The sequence below is a fragment of the Glycine soja genome, chromosome 19 (assembly GCF_004193775.1).
Source record: "Glycine soja cultivar W05 chromosome 19, ASM419377v2, whole genome shotgun sequence".
NCBI classification, from domain to species: Eukaryota; Viridiplantae; Streptophyta; class Magnoliopsida; order Fabales; family Fabaceae; genus Glycine; species Glycine soja.
Genome location: NC_041020.1, coordinates 7,546,336 through 7,564,025, shown reverse-complemented (window position 1 = coordinate 7,564,025; position 17,690 = coordinate 7,546,336). Strand labels below are relative to the sequence as shown.

Genomic DNA, 17,690 nt, shown 5'->3' with positions numbered 1-17,690 from the left:
CCTCCTTTCCCTTCTACTGATCTTTCAATGGAAGATTCATCTGACATTTTCTGTTCTGGAAATATCCAAGATGAAGAAGATGTTACAATTACAAAAGCAAGCAAGAGTTGATGACAAATGTATCCTGCCCAAAGAAAAGTTAAAAAAAAAAAGAAAAAAAGGCAGGAATCTTTACTATTGCATAAGATTAGACACCAAGCTTATCTGTAATAAAAGTATCTGTAAAGGACAACCCTGTGACAGAGTAAAGGAACGGTAATGTTACTGTTCTTGACTGAAGGGGTTTTGTCTTGTTATGTAAACTTTCTCTATATAAAGGGTGTTAAGGTTCAGTTGAACATACGCTGAACAAGACCATACCCAATAGTGAGAGAGAAAGAAACTTAAGCTTGTAATAGTTGTCTGTGCAATAATATCAAGTTCTTTTCTGCATCTCTTCCCCTACCCCAAAAGTTTTCTCCGATAAACTGTAAGTATGAATCTCACTATGTCTGGCTAGTTCTTGTGAAGGCACCCTCAAGGGGCCTTAGTTATCTTCATTTGGAAAATGCGAATATGATTTAGAACCCTACTGCTTGTAAATAAGTATTTTTTTTTTCTTTCCTTTCTTTCCTTTGCTTGTTTTTCAAAAACCTGGGATTGGTAAGCCTGCAAAGGTGTGCCCTTGATAACTGTTTTTGAAAAACTATGAAAGTCCTTTTTGGTTAGGCTGGTGCTTGGAGGAAAATAAGATCTACATAAGACCCAAAAGTAAGTATGGGCAGTTTGCGATCTTCAGTACTCAGCTTAATATCCAGAAAACTGATAAGGACGTTGTTGTTCTTTTTTTTTAAAAAAAAAAAGAGAGAGTTACGGGTTCATCATATTCTATATTTTTCCAAATAAGATATCTTATAGTGTCCACTTGAGGATTGCCCTCTATCCATCTAATCTGATCTTCTCCTTCCGCATATTGCTTACTCTCAATTGTTATTAGTTTTAAACTTGCAAATATAATATAAATCTAACTAGGAGGCTTTGCCACCTTTGCTGATCTATATTATATTTTTACTTTGTGCTATATTTTTACTTTGTGTTTGTGCTATATTTTATTTTTCTGTGCACTTTTACTTTGTGCTTTCTTTTATTTTTCTGTGCACCTTTGTTTTATTTCCTTATACGGGTTTTTGGTACCTATATGGTCTTACATGTTATGAATTATTTAGTATTTTTTAATATAATCCAAGTCATGTCAGTCAACCATTAATTCACTTAATCTACCCTTGACCTAGTGATTTAGTACCCTGACAAAGTCAATAATTGGTTTGAGTTTGATAACAAAAAGTAAAGAAATTTTACAAAAAATAGAACCATATAACCAAAAGGTGAATCTAGTCGACGCTAAAGTCATCAGACTAGAGAACATTTTCCCTAAGCCAGTCAGCCACACTAAGCTTAAACAAAAAAAAAAAAAGATAACACAGCAACAAAACGTTGTTTTGGAAAGGAAAATTTAACTTTATAGAGAAATATACATCTCTAGAAGTAAGTGTTTACTTGTAAAAATATGTCCAATTGTCTCAGGGTCGAAGAAAGATACAATAAATATCGATATAGAATCCCAAACACTACATATTGAATGCCAAGTATTTACTATATTTCTAGTAATATATATATATATATATATATATATATATATATATATATATATATATATATATATATATATATATATATATATATATATATATATATCATACATATTTGTGAAAAAATTATTGAATTTTTAAAAAAATTGGTCTCTATTTTAAAATGGGGATTAAAATTATGGATTGGACAAAATGGGAAAAACAGGGTTTGATTTTAGCCTAACCAAAAAACCATTAAATATCATCACATATTATCGAGGCAAAATTTTAAATCTAATTGGAGAACACACCAACGTAACTATAGCACTGCATTTAAATTAAATTTTCCACATATTTATGAAAGCATAATCAAGGGAATTAATTTTAATAATTTATAAGATTAAATATCATTTTAGTCCTCCAAACATTGTCTTTTGTCTATTGGATTTAGTCCTCCTAAAATAAATTCATTGCATTTGGTCCCTAAAATTTTCATAATTCCTCTATTAAATCCTTTATTTAACTTCGTTATTTTCTTTTTCATGTAAGTTACCTCGATGGCCTGTTATAGACAATGTGGCTGAAATTCAATTTATTATAGTCAATGCACCTACCGATGTTTCTTTCCAGTGATAAGTTCCACCAACATCAGAGGTAAGATATGAATTTCATCATATGTACTTCTTGTTTGAAATAATATAGTTGTAATTTTTTTTCCTACCCTTACCGTGAATGCTAATGCTAGTAATGTAAAGGTTAATGCAATGATGGGAGACCATGGCAAGTCTCCCATTTTAGGAAACCAATTTTTCACCATTAGATACAGTAGCTTTTCAATGAACGCCAAGGATTTTTTCTTCAATTTTACCGTCTTTCGTTTTCATTTTCCCCCTATTTCACAAATTGTATTAGTTCTCGATTTGTTAATGATTTTTTAATTATTCAACTTTTTTGTTTTATTGGCATTTTGGAGTTGAAATATGATGATTTTTTTGTTTATTTTAGCTTTCAAGTAATTTTGATCAAACCCGGATTTAAATCTTGGACCACTTGGTTAAGGGACCTAAGCCGCTACCAATTGTGCCAACCGCTCTTGATACAAACAAAATTTTATGATATAGATACGAAAAAAATAATTTATATATGATATATATTTAGTATAAAATTTAAATATTTAATATATACCAGTTCGGCTAGCGACCCACGTTCAGTTCAACCACTGACCCATCAACCTGGTGCCCTGATCGAATCATGATCGGTATAGTCTTGATACCACTGAGCAAGTTAGTTCTTTAGCCTCCAACTCCTTAAGTTGACAACTTATACAAGGTGGGATGATGAATTTAATCACATAATATACTCCGCCATTTTTTGGCGGATTATGTGGGTTGGTTTGATGAATTCAACCTGTTTTACCACCCTATTACATTATGTGGCAAAATGATGTTTGAATTTCCATTAGAAGAGAGGTGTATAATTAGTGTTTCACTAAGCTTATAAAAGGATTGCTCCTTCAAAGTAGAATACTTGAAAAAAAAACAAAATTAGAGTAATTAAAAAAGTAAAAATTTGACAAATAATCAATACTTTTTTATATCTAATATACATGAGAATCAATAAGAATATGTTTTATAGCATTATTACATAACTTTAATTACTCATCAATATATCTTTATAGAATATTTCTCTATTAATATTTCCTAATACTTTAAAAAGATAAAAATTACTAACAAGGGTTGAGTCTAACAAAGAGGTAAATCTTTCATGATAGGAATGACAACGTGGGTCAATCATGTCGACAAGTTGACCTGCCAACAAAAGTGTGTAGAGAAATACAGCCCTTTGATAACTGGGCGGGTTGACCAACAAATAGATAGAATGACATGCTATGAAATGATGAGTTTGTTGGTTGATAAAGTAAACTTCCAAAAAATAGAGTGGGTTAGGCATAACAGGTTACAAAGGTTAGTTGTCAAGCCTCCAACCCCCTGAGTTAACAATTTACGTAGGGCAGGTTGATGAATTTAATAACCTAATACATTTTGTTATTTTTTTATATATTAAGTGGGTTGACCTAACAAATTCAACTCATATTACCACCCTTATCCCACTAGAAAAGAGGTTTACATTTAGTATTTTACTATGCATAAAGGTTGTGTTTGGAATAAAAAAACAAAATAATCAATTTCATGAAGAAGTCTACAAAAACAAAGAAGAAGGAAATAGCAAAGATTCTCAATCCAAATAAAATCAAATAAACGTGGATCTTTCAAGGGAGTGGAGAACTTCAAGGTATCATCCTCTTGATAATATCATAGGTGACATCTCAAAAGGGGTAACAACTCGACACTCCCTTAAAGATGCATGCAATAACATGACTTTTGTCTCTCTAATTGAACCTGAAAACATAAATGAAGCCATAATTGATGAACATTGGATTTTTTTCTATGGAAGAAGAATTAAATCAATTTGAAAGAAATTGGATGAACATGGAATAATCATTAGAAATAAGGCTAGATTAGTGGCTAAAGGATATAACCAAGAAGAAAGAATAGATTATGAAGAAACTTATGCTCCAATAGCTAGGTTGGAAGCCGTTAGAATGTTACTTGCCTTTGCATCAATAATGGGTATCAAACTTTATCAAATGGATGTTAAAAGTGCATTTTTAAATGGATTTATTAGAGAAGAAGTGTATGTTGATCAACCTACTGGATTTGAAAATTTAGATTTGCCCAATCATATTTTTAAATTGAAAAAGGCTCTATATGGTTTAAAACAAGCCCCTAGGGCTTGGTATGAACGATTGATCAAATTTATTTTAGAAAAGGGCTCACTAGAGAAAAGGATGATATCATACTTTTCATTAAAAGAAAAATGCATGATATTCTCTTAGTTCAAATTTATTTAGATGATATAATCTTTGGTGCTACTAATGATTCATTGTGCAAAGAATTCTCTAAAGATATGCAAAGTGAATTTGAAATGTCTATGATGGGTGAGTTGAATTTCTTTCTTGGACTACAAATAAAACAAACCAAATATGGAATATTTATTCGTCAAGCAAAACATTACAAAGAATTGCTTAGCAGGTTTGGGATGGAAAATGCTAAACCAATGGCCACCCCAATGAGCACTGCTTGCTACTTGGATAAAGATGAAGTCTCTTCTCTATTTATTAGCAAGTAGATCAGATATTAATTTCAGTGTTTTCATGTGTTCTAGATATCAAGCCAATACCAAAGAATCTCACCTTAGTGCCGTCAAAAGAATAATGAGATATTTATTAGGCACTATAAATCTAGGCTTGTGGTATCCTAAGAATTCTTCTTACAACTTAGTAGAATACTCTGATTCTGATTTTGCTGGATTCAAACCTGATAAAAAAAACACTAGTGGGACTTGCCACTCTATTGGTTCTGCACTAGTATCATGGCATAACAAAAAGCAAAATAGTGTTGTCTTATCTACTGCAAAAGTGAAATATATTTCTACTAGAAGTTGTTGTGCACAAATCCTTTGGATGAGACAACAACTCTCTAATTATGGCTTAATGCTTGATCATATTGCTATCCGTTGTGAAAATACGAGTGTAATTAGAGTTTGTTGACACAAATAATCAATTGGTTGATATCTTTATAAAACCTTTGCCAAAAGAAAGCTTCTTTACTATAAGAAGAGAATTAGGACTTATTGACCAATCTGACTTAGACTCCTAATCAATTTAATTGCCTACGATCTTTGTTCTCTTGCATATTTAAAAGTTTTAGGATATGTAATTGATTATCAACACCTGTAGTCTCGGACTTGCCATTAGGTGGTGCATAGTTGGGAGGTAAGCCATATGGCGAGAAAGCATGCATGTTTTGAATTTGAACATAAAGTTTGAATTTGAACATAAAGGTAGCTGCTCGTACCTCCCAACTCTTTGCTTCCTTGACCTACCCTATCCGAGGTCAGATGATTTATTTGGTTGAGGCCAAATGGGGGAGTCGGCTCCACCTCAGCAACAGTGCTTGTAGCAGCAACGGCAGCCACATTGACTTCCATTATCTTTTTCATGCTCATCATGACCTCCATCATTGTGATCATTTGCTCTTTCAGGGCCTCCATGTCGGCCTTCATCTACTCTTGCACCTCCTCTATTTCTCCCATTACCCTAGCTGTAACACACGTTCGGTAAGGGCATCATAAATTGTGTTCTTTCCTTTTGATAACAATGATTGTAGTTTTCAAGGAAAGAATGCAATGAGCAATGCAACCAATGAAAAGCATGGATGTATGAGAATGATGCATGGTTGAAGTATTGCAAATTTTACACAGGATATAGGGTTGAATCAATTTAGATGGTCCATCATCTTGTCAAAGTGAAACTGTGAATAACACATGGACATTAACAACCCTCAATTCTTTTGTAAATTGGCTCAATTATGTGTTAGCAGTAGACAAAGAAACGATGTAGCTCGATTCATCTTTTGCCCCAATTTTTGCAAGCCGGTTACTTCCATACTTGACCTTGACTTTGATTAACCTTTTCTTAAAAGCATGTGCTTGGTTCAACCCCATAATCCAAGGAATAGCAATTTTGATTGCCAATACTTTGACAACATCTCATAGAGATGAATAACTCGGGCATACTTATGCTATGCATGGCAAAGGCAATTATGAGATGCCCTAAGAACCACCATTTCCTAGTTAACCATGCATTAGGCACCATGGTTCACATGATTTTCCAATTATTTTTTTTAGAGAAATGGGTGTATAATCCCAACATGGTTGGTTTATAGCCATCATTATGGTACCAAACACATGCAACTAAGAATATGGCGTGACTTTCTTTTGTTCTTTTTTTTGCTTTTGCTTTTTGTTTTTTTCAGAGGAAAATGCAAGGATCATGCATCAGTGAACATGAAAATAAAAGGTACGCAGTTTGTAGAACAAAAAAGCATGTTGAATGAAAATGCATGATGATGCAATGACTCATGCAAAATGCAATGTATGAATATGATAAATGACAAATGCAGGAACGATATGTTCATTACGATGCCATGAAGAGATGCATGATGCAATTAAGGAATATGCCAGAGTAAGTTTTCTATGTGCCCCTGATTGAGGAATCTAATGGAAAAGATCCAAAAGTCCCATTCTAGTGACAATTCCCAAGTGTGGTTTCATGTAAACTTACCGGCTTCCAGATATATCATCCTCTTAGGTAATACATTATGGCGATAGGGACTATTAGTGATAATGCATTACTAAAAAGGAAAAATCTAGATGAGGCTTCACTGTCATCAAGCGAGTCGGAGACCCAGCATGACAACAGATAGACCTCCAGACCTTATGGATCACATAGACCTAGGCATAGGGCCTAATATCTCAACGCGTGTGCGAGCTGCAGGTGTCATGTGTGTGTAGAAAAAAGTATTTACTACTATGAATGTAATCGATAGACAAACACACATCAAACACAACAACACAGCAAAGGTTATGTACAAATATGGACAAAAACCAAAGGTAAGAGGGAAGAGAGAACATATATAAAGAAGAAGTCATGATAAGATGTTGCACACTAATTGAATGGCCTAAATCTCTAAAAACAGTCCCCAGTGAAGTCGCCAACTGCCGCAACCTGCCCCCCGGCGGGGGCGCGAAAAGGCCTCTCGTGCGAGTCAAGGGTGCGTCTTCCATCGAAGGAAAACGCATGGAGTCGCCACCAACATTTATTCGAGGACAACGTCGAAAAAACCTAAAAGGCGATGGTCTGCATTTTATGAAAATGAGGGTTCGGGAGCTGTTTACGTACAGGAAAGGTATTAGCACCTCACGCGCTCGTCACAAGGGACGGCAGACTTCAATCAAGTGTGCAAATATGACTTCAAAACTTTATATTTTCCTTTTTTATGTTGTTATGTATTTTTCCCTTTTTTATATTTTTATCTTTTTTTGCTTTTTATGTTTTTTACTTTTTTGTGGTCGACAAGGGTGTTTCCCTCGCTCCTACGTATCCTCAATTGTGATGAGGAAATTAGACCTACGTAGTTCTTTAAGAACTAAACATTGGTTATGTTGTTTTTATCTTCTTTCGCAAGATTGATTTTAACCAAACAAAGGTCATTTAAGGCGTTGGACCCTTAAGCAATCTTTTGATTCTTGGAAGGAGAGAATCATTAGGAAACTGGACCCTTTGAACGATCTCTTATTTTTTTAATAGAGATAATCACTAAGGCGTTGGACCCTTTTGGACAATCTCTTGATTTTTGAAAAGAGAGAAACGTTAAGGCGTTGGACCTTTAACAATCTCTTGTTTTTGAAAGGAGAGAAATGTTAAGGCGTTAAACCTTTAACGATCTCTTGTTTTTTGAAAGGAGAGAAACATTAAGGCATTGGACCTTTAACAACTCTTGGTTTTTGAAAAGTGAGAAAGTTAAGGCGTTGGTCCTTTAATAATCTCTTGATTTTGAAAGGAGAAAGTTGTTAAGATGTCGGACCTTTAACAATCTCTTGATTTTTATGGAAGGAGAGAAACGTAAATGCGTTGGACCTTTAACAATCTCTCCCTTTTGGGGGTCGACAAAAGTGGGGCTTTTGCTCCTATGTATCCTCAATTGCGGTGAGGAAATCAGACCTATGTAGTTCATTAAAAACTAAACATTAGTTAAGTTGTTTTTATCTTTCTTCGCAAGATTTATTTTAACCAAAGAAAATTCGTTTAAGGAGTTAGACCTTTAAATGATCTTTTGATTCTTTTAAGGAGAGAATCGTTAGGGCGCTGGGTCCATTGAATGATCTCTTGATTTTTTTAACAGAGAGAATCACTAAGACGCTAGATCCTTTTGGACGATCTCTTGATTTTCAAAAAAGAGAGAAACGTTAAGGCGTTGGACCTTTAACGATCTCTTGTTTTTGAAAGGAAAGAAACATTAGATATTTGAAATGAGAGAAACGTTAAGGCCTTGGACCTTTAACGATCTCTTGTTTTTCGAAAAGAGAGAAAAGTTAAGGTGTTGGACCTTTGATAATCTCTTGATTTTGAAAGGAGAGAATCGTTAAGGCGTCGGACCTTTAACAATCTCTTGATTTGTATGGAAGGAGAGAAACGTTAAGGCATTGGACCTTTAACAATCTCTCCCTTTTTAAGGTCGACAAAAGCGGAGCTTTTGCTCCTACGTATCCTCAATTGCGGTGAGGAAATCAGACCTATGTAGTTCTTTAAAAAGCGGTAAATTTATGCAGTGTGTTGATTTTATACTTTTGAACGGTCCATTTTAACCGATAAAAGCAAAGAGGACCGTTTAAGGCGTTGGACCTTAAAACGGTTTCAAATGACCTTTGCGCGGGCAAAGCTTGGTTTGTGAGTTAATTTTAGCCCTAGCTTCACTTTGTTATTTATCAACTCATTTATAAGAACTTTTAAAGTAAAACGTTCGATTGGAGCTTATTTACCCTTTTTTTATTAACCGAGGTTACAGTGTGAACGATCTGTTGAATTTTATTTTAACAGTGATTAAACGATATTACAACACAAATGATCGGTTGAAATTCATTTTATCATTTATTATGCAAGATAACAGCTTAAATGATCGGTCGAAGCTCGTTAAAAATGGAAGAAAAGGATACCAAAAGTAAACGAGATGAAGATGAAAGCATACAAAGCAAAAATGGACCACCAAGGATGAATAGAATGAATTGAAAGCTTCGAAAATGAAAACTAACCGGTTGACGCTCGACAAACGATGAAGAATGAATGAAGAACATCGAAGAACGGCATAGAAACATTCACAAAATTGATCACGGAAACGTCTCGGAAGCATTACGGAAGCATCTCGGCTTGCATTTTTCCCACTTTCTTCTTCTCCCCAATAATTTTAAGTGATTTCTGAGCTATCAAGGTGCTAAACCCCTCAAACTCAGCCCCCTCACGCCATTTTATAAGAAAATGGGGGAGGTGGTTGCCGCCCAGCTCGCCCAAGCGAGCTGAGTTGCTTCCACATGAAGCAATCCCCTTTCCAGAATATTCTAGATGGGCCCTGATGCTAGGTACACCCCCCAGTTTGACTTGTGCACCCCATTTTTTTTGTTTTTAAGCTTATTTCTTTCCTAAACATTGTGAAACTTTATGGATTACGTGGCAGCGAGTGTCAAGCATCTCAAAGTGGTCAATTAAGGTCCGTATACCGACAAACAATTGTCTCTAGATGAAATTTAGGTATGACACCCAAGTATAATTATTTTCTCCTCCCCTGTTCTACTAGTCAAGAAGCATGATGGGTCTTGGCGTCTATGTGTGGACTATCGGGCATTAAATGCGATAACGATTAAAGACCGTTACCCTATTCCCACCATTGAAGAGCTATTAGATAAATTGGGAGGCGCAAGCTGGTTCTCTAAACTGGACCTTTTGCAAGTTTATTACCAAATTCGGATGCATGAACCTGATGTCGCTAAGAATACGTTTCGCACCCACCATGGTCACTATCAATTTACGGTGATGCCATTCGGGTTGTGTAATGCCCCTTCTTCATTTCATGCTACGATGAATGATATACAGTCGGACCCTGCTGGAACATCTGCTCCACCTAGAGAAAGCTTTTAAGGTACTTCTTCACAATCAATTCGTACTTAAGCTTTCTAAATGTTTTTTTGCGCAGCAACAGGTGGAGTACTTGGGGCATGTGGTTTTGAGTCAAGGGGTTACACCAGTCACTTCTAAAGTCCACACTATCCACCAATGGCCCATTCTGAAAACCACGAGATCTCTATGAAGTTTTTTGGGTCTCGCCGATTTTTACCGTCGGTTTATTCAAGGGTATGCCTCTATATATTGTTGCCCCCTTGGTCAAGCTCACCACTAGGGATCCTTTCGAATGGACTTTCGAGGCTGACCAAGCATTTAAGACCCTAAAGGAGGCTCTAACCTCAGCTCCTGTTCTTATGTTGTTAGATTTCTCCCTCCCTTTTACCCTGGAGACGGACGCCTCAGGGGTGGGCATGGGAGCAGTGCTTTCGTAGAAGGGCCACCCAATTGCATTTTTTAGTAAGCCATTCAGCCCCAAATTATTACAAGCTTCCACTTATGTGCGTGAATTATGTGCGATTACGACTACGGTTAAGAAATGGAGACAGTATCTTCTTGGTCATCCATTCACAATTTTGACTAATCATCGGAGCCTTAAGAAGCTCATGACTCAGGTCATTCAGACCCCAGAGTAGAAAATGTGCTTGTGTAGATGTTATATCTTTCCACTTTAGCATCTCATGTATAAAAATTTGCTGCAGAATCGTTTCCAAAGATGCTGCTAATAACACTGGCTTGTGTTTATCTGAGGAGTCTTAAGTTAGTTTGTGTTCAGTGTTGGCACACAATGATATGATGAACTCTGTTGCAGACAAGCTATCAGCTGTGAAGATGTGTATTCCACCACTTATGGGAAGTTGCAACATCTTGTTTTGATGATTGATCTGATCTGATGTTTGAAGAGGTTCAAAATCACTTTTAACCAACCAAGTTCATTATTTTACTTCGTACAAGATCATTACTACTCTGGTAGTTCATTGCGTAGTTAGCAAGTAATTTTCTGTCACGTAAGTCTAATGGTGTGGTCTTGGTAGAAGTTCTTTGATAATTGTTGTAATTGAACCACCTATATGAACTAACTATGCACTGTAATAAACTTATTGAATATGCCAAACTGTTAGCTTTCCTTTTGTATATTATTTTTCCTCCTTTTCCGTCTCCCTCAAATTTTTGTTCCATTCTTGTGTCTAAACTATTCCCTTAACTATATTTGATGATATGAATTTACAATATTGTTTGGAAGATGGACCATTCTGCAAGTATATGACCTTTCTTTTTATTTCTTTTTGTGTGTGTTTTAGGGGAGGGCGAACACAACGCTACTAGTTGAGTCAAACCGCAATCATATTTTTATCATTTCTTTAGTTTCAAAAAAGCAGACTGCATTTGTCTACCAAAAAACAAACTTCGCAATTTCAGCTTCATAGTAACTATATTCACATTTCAAATGCACAATCATAGTCCACCTGAGATTTTTTTTCTTTCTTTCAGAAGTACAAGCACATTGAAAGTTAACTTAGAAAGTAATGTTTTTCAGACGAATTTGTAAGCAGTTTTGTCAACTCAAACTCAAATACGTTCACTAATGAGATGCAATGATACAAGATGCTTGACCAAAAGATGGTTAGCATATAGATTCTCAATTTCCAATGTTTAATTTAAGACATATATGATGTCCCTGCTGACCCTGAGGATTCTTGTGCTGCAACTTGACAAAAATTGTCTCCTTGCCCAGAAGGTAGGGTAAAGATCGAAAGTTTGCTATGCTAGGAAAAGTCAAATTTACACTCGAGATGGAACAAAATACTAATAATATTTCGATTGAGGGGAGAACCATTCCAATGACAATTACAATAACTTAAATTATTTTGCTAAAAAAAAGTAACTTGATTACTTTAAAAACTTGAACATGAGTTTTTGAAACTTAAAATAAATTTCTTTTTTGGTTTGTGGAGTGCAAGCATGTGATCTCTATAAGAGCATTTTCAATATGGGTGTTTGATGAGTTGCTTAAAATTAAGCAACATTATTTAACAAACTTTTATCATTCTTATCAATAATTATTTAAATGGGTTGCTTAAGTGAGTTGTTTGTATAAATAATTATTGCTTAATTTATTCTTATCAATTAAAGAACTCATTTTCCAATTATAAAATTTAATGTGATTCAAGTTAAACACTCATTCTAACAACTTTAGTATTAAAATCAATTTTTGTGTAAAGTTTTAAATTTATGTGATATTGTAGGGTTCACAAATTTTAAATAAATAACTCATTTAAATAATTATGTATTATAAATATAGTAAGTGATGGTTATTTTTTATGGGCACTTCTAGTCATTACTTTGGTGATGACATAAGTAAGAATCCCAATAGGACAAAAGAACAAGCACACAGATACTGAATGCCGAGTTTTAATCTGTTTCTCTAATCTATCCAGAAAAACATGCTGGCATTTATGGACACATACGTTATTATGAGAACTAGAATAGTCCCCGTGTTTTGCACCATGGATAATTTAATTTTAATGAAAATAAAAATGGTAAATGCAAAATAAAATTAAAAAAAAAGTTAATGTTGTAAAATTAAATCGTGGGAGGCAGAGAAGTGTGCCCGCGCAAGTGACTAAGACTATGAAAGAGAAGAGAAAAAACAGAAGAGAGAGAATAAGAGACAGAGATTGAAGGGATAAAAAGTTATTTTTAGCAGAAGGGATTGAAGTTTGTGAGTTTCGGTGTCGGCATCTAGCAAATGAAATACGCAAATCTTAGTTAATTACAATCTGCAATGAAATAAAATTTATTATACCCTCTGATTTTTTTTTTTAATTTGTTCTTGCTTTTGTTTTATCAATATGCTGGGAATTGAAAGGAAACCTTATGCTTTGTGTGGAATTTGGCCATTGCATATAGCTTGTGACCTTTAGAACGGAGAAAAGCAAAGTGAAAAAATTTGGAGATTTAGTTTGGTATGTACTTATTGGTGTAGTTAGGATTATTCGATTAGGATTTATAACAACCCCATTACTTTGGTGTATGTTGAGAATAACTTAAATCGGTGTGGATTGTATCTTGTCCAGTTATATATATTACATGATTTATTTTGTCACATTAGATAATTAAGTTTGAATTTTTTTTTTCAATTAAAGTCTAAGGACAATTTAGTAAATTTAATTTTTTTAATTTAATATTTAATAAAAAAAGATAATTTAATTATGAATCATCCTAATTCTAAACCCTAACCTTCACTGCTCCATTCTCTCACTGCCTCCCCGTCACCGACTTTGACATTTGTTACTGGCTTCCACACTATGCCTCCGACCTTGTCAACGACCATGTTAGTCACCGTTGTGATTGTGCTTATTGATTAATTTTCTTATTTTTTTAATAGAGATATTTTATACCTCACTTTTAAAAAATCTATGATTTTAATTTCTTATTTTTATAATTGAGATATCTCTTTCACCATTTTTAAAAATATACAATTTTAGTTTTTTTTATCAATTTCAAACTTTTAGATACTTTTTTTTATTTTTTTTAATGAATTACGTTGGCTAGTAATTAAGTATTTTTTTCTATAAAAAATATTTGTCATGTGGATAGTAAACAAACATGTGTTGCTCAATGTTTAAGGAGTACATAGATCAATGAAATTTGATTCAAGGACTAAAATTATAAATTTTTAAAATGAAAAATAATATATCTCAATTAAAAAATAAGACTAAAATCACTAATTTTTTAAGGACGGGAGATGAAATGTTTTAATTTCAAAAATGGAGGGATTAAAACCATGATTTTGAGAAAACAAGGGACACAAATTACATTTTTGACCAAATAAATATTACATGTAATGAATACTACAAATTTAATTTATTTAAATATTGATTATTGATTATAAGATAGGATAAATTTGCTCAATCAAAGATTTTGTGTGGTGATTGAACAACGGGAAAATTTAATTACAGCGGATTAAAAGGGTAAAACTAAAAAACTTTCAATTCCTGCATTATTTGATTGGATTTATTTTATAATATTGGTTAAAATGTAATTTTTGTTCTTTATATTTTCAAATTTGTGATTTTAGTTTTTTTATTTCTATAATTGAGATATTTCATCCTCTATTTTTAAAAAATTAATGATTTTAGTCCCCTATTTTTAAATTGTGATATTTCGTTTTTCACTTTTTAAAAAATTTATAATTTTCATTCTTGTATCGAATTTTAAACGTTGATGTATGCATTTTATAAATGTTGACTGGTACGTGTCTATTTATTATTTACATGATAAATGTTTTTTTTAATTATTTAGCTACTAACAAACTTAATTTATAATTTAAAAAAAAATACATAGTCAATTCTAAAATTGAAAAAGGAGAATAAAATCATATATTTTAAAAAAATATGAAGGATGAAATGTCTAAATTAAAAACTAAAATTATAAATTTTTTAAAAGTAAAAACAAACCGTCTCAATTAAAAAATAGGAAAACTAAAATCGTAGATATATAAAAATATGGAACAAAAATTGCACTTTAGCTTGTAATATTATGTAGCAATTGTGCAAGATTTTTTATAAATTCAAATCTTTCAAACGTTACTTTTCTTATCGGCTAAATTTCACTTTTGATCCATTCTATTTCAATGCTTTTTTGTTTTAATACATTAAATTTTAAATGTTTTATTTTAATCTTTTATGTTTTTGAAAATTCCATTTTAGTCATTTCTTTGATTTTTCATTAATAAAATTTAACTTTGATTTTAAAATAATTAATTTAAAATATTGACAACTAAAAATCTAAAAAAAATCTTCTTACTATTTTTTTCTTCACATTTCCTCTTAGCCAAAACATACCATAAATAATTACTAACGTGTTAATAATTTATGTAACCCAAAGTAGTAATTGAAAAAAAAAAAAAACTTGCGCAGAATGTATCCAAAAAAGATGCTATCAAATTATCAAGGCACTGGCTGCACACCAATAATATTTAACCACTAGCTCCATTATTTATGTAAAATCTATTTTCTATGCCAATGAACACCAATTACCCATATAATATAGAAAATCCCTTTACATTAAATTCACAAGACTTATAAAGACAACTATCGACCAAAAAGTTTTGTCTCTCAATCTTTAACGCAATTACATATTTAAAACTAAAAATCTACAATTACATATTTAATACTAAAAATTATAATTGCCATGCAAGATGGCTGAAAGTTCATTGAACGAATTTGATAATGCATCACTGTTTGCTGCCTCTGATGATGCTGCTGCTGCTACATACATATCTGGATGCATCAATGCATTGTTGGCTGTCACTGTATTAGACTGGGGCAATACTCCACATATAGGTGCATCATCTACTGTCATTATTGGCTGAGCAAAATTCTTGGCATTATTGATCATGTTAGAAGGATATTTTGCTATATATGGCACACCTTGTTGTTCTTCAAGATGGTAATAGTTAGGCCATTGTTCTTCAGGATGAAGGACTGCATAGGGAAAAATGCTAGATGCGCCTACCATGCCCCTGGATTCTATATTGTTTGGTAATTGCATTTGCATCTCATTCTCTTGATGCGCAGTGATCATTTTATTAGATTTCTTCAAATTAACTCTATATTTCTGCCAATCACAAATTATGGAAATAATATTAATTATTACCATGCATATCTATAAAGAAAACAACAACATTAAATTACTGTTTAGAACCACAAAACTTAAGTAGTGCCTCGGTTTGGATTGAAAACAAGACACCTATGTTTCATGTTCAAATCTCAATTAGTTGGCATGGCAATTTATACTGAATTATTCCAAATTTCAAATGCATATATATAGAAACCAACCTGCAAATGACTAGCTACATGCTCTTTTGTCAAACCGGGAACATTCATCACTTCAAGAATCCTCTTTGGTTGTGCCTCTGAAAAATAATCAAGGGAGAAAAAATTGTTAAGTGTCATATAGTTATTGCAAGACCAACAACAAATAAATTATTAATTGTACGAAAAGATAAAATTATTAATACTGAAGAATTAATTAATCATACTATCAAGCCCAAGATGCATTATAGCCCTGACAAATCGCTGTTGCAATTCTCCTTGCCACACTAAACGGGGCTTCTTTGGTGGGGTTGAGCTGTTCTTTTCTGTATTCATCACTCTAGTACCATGAACAGAAGAATCATCTGTTTTTGCTAGCATCTTTTCATTCCACATTTTCCTAGCAACTTGCGTCCACAATATCCTGAATTGTTTTTCATTCAAAGGCTTAATCCAAAAATCACAAGCCCCATGTTTAACAGCTTCCATTAAAGCACTCGTAGTCGTAGCATTATCATGAGACATCACTGCATAATATTGCACTATGATAATTAAGCAAAAAAACAAGTCGAAAACTTACATAAAAAATTAATTTATAGTTTAATTAGTTACTTACTGATAATAGGAACATTAATTTCCTTAGTGGCATGCTTAAGGAATTCATAGCCATCCATATTTGCCATATGAACTTCAGTGAGTATCACATCAATATTGCAACCTTTTTTCTCCCGCACAAAATTCAAAGCAGATGGGGCATCAGAGAATGCAATAACTGCAAAACAAAACAATAATCAACAATTGGAAAGATTCAAAGATCAAATCTTTCTATAGTAAATAAACAGTATCAATTTTATTTTATTTTTTTGAAAATTAAAAGAATCTTTTATTTCAATGTGCCCACACAAGATGTATGAAACAAGATACCACCAAAAAGGCTTACAAAAATAAATTCTTGCAACAGAATAACAATACTTAATTAACCAGCCTTCCCCACACAAATTACATACCCCACAAATAATATACATTACAATTCTGCCCCATAAAACCAACATACTAATACCACACGTTGCCAAATATATGAAACATTGAAACCCACCAACATATAACTACGAAAACCAAATTTCTAATCCCAAACAATATAGTGTAAGTAACTAACCGCGATAATTCCATTGAATACACATTCTTTTAATGAATACAAGAACATTGTGGTCATCATCAACTGCAAGGACCGTAAGACCTTCTGGGAATGGATGAAAGTTAACCTTCTCCTTAGTGGGGTATGTGGCCATTGCTTGCTATAGAACTGAGAAAGAATTCAGTGTTGTGATTTATTCTGTACTGTGTCTACTTTATATAAAGATTTAGATTAGACGGGTAGACAAAAAAGAAAAAAAGAATTGAGAAAAGTGTGTAGAGGTGGTAAGAAAAGTGTCAAGGGATTGATGTAATAAGAAAAACCAAGAAATAAAGATTTATACGGGGAAACAGAGAGAATTTAATTAGTTAAATAAATGAATGATAAGAAAATTGACTTGATTGGCAAGAAGGGATATGATGTTAGTAATAAGGGACAGAAATAATAAATGTAAAAGATAGAGAAAAATCAAATTGTGTGTATCAATAATAATTTCGGTAAGAAAATTTACTTGATTGATTGGTTTTAACGATATTTATGCCTTGAAATATAAC

At 33.0% G+C, this 17,690-nt stretch overlaps 1 protein-coding gene across 1 annotated transcript; it reads right to left on the bottom strand.

The window, feature by feature from the left end:
- Window positions 1-187: 187 nt before the first annotated feature.
- On the bottom strand, window positions 188-17,290 carry LOC114398552 (two-component response regulator ARR2-like). Its single transcript, XM_028360736.1, has 6 exons — window positions 17,158-17,290; window positions 16,618-16,773; window positions 16,229-16,528; window positions 16,026-16,102; window positions 15,426-15,804; window positions 188-234 (listed from the first exon to the last, which is right to left on the bottom strand). Exons 1-6 carry the CDS (start codon window positions 17,288-17,290, stop codon window positions 188-190), a joined length of 1,092 nt encoding a protein of 363 aa, XP_028216537.1.
- Between the last annotated feature and the right edge of the window lie 400 nt (window positions 17,291-17,690).

What these genes read in the sequence shown, in the direction of transcription:
- LOC114398552 (XM_028360736.1), bottom strand. Translation starts at nt 17,290, where the DNA reads ATGGCCACATACCCCACTAAGGAGAAGGTTAACTTTCATCCATTCCCA. An exon ending in TATTCAATGGAATTATCGCG is followed by an intron (nt 16,774 to 17,157) that starts GTTAGTTACTTA and finishes TTTGTTTTGCAG; the next exon opens with TTATTGCATTCTCTGATGCC. An exon ending in AATTAATGTTCCTATTATCA is followed by an intron (nt 16,529 to 16,617) that starts GTAAGTAACTAA and finishes AATATTATGCAG; the next exon opens with TGATGTCTCATGATAATGCT.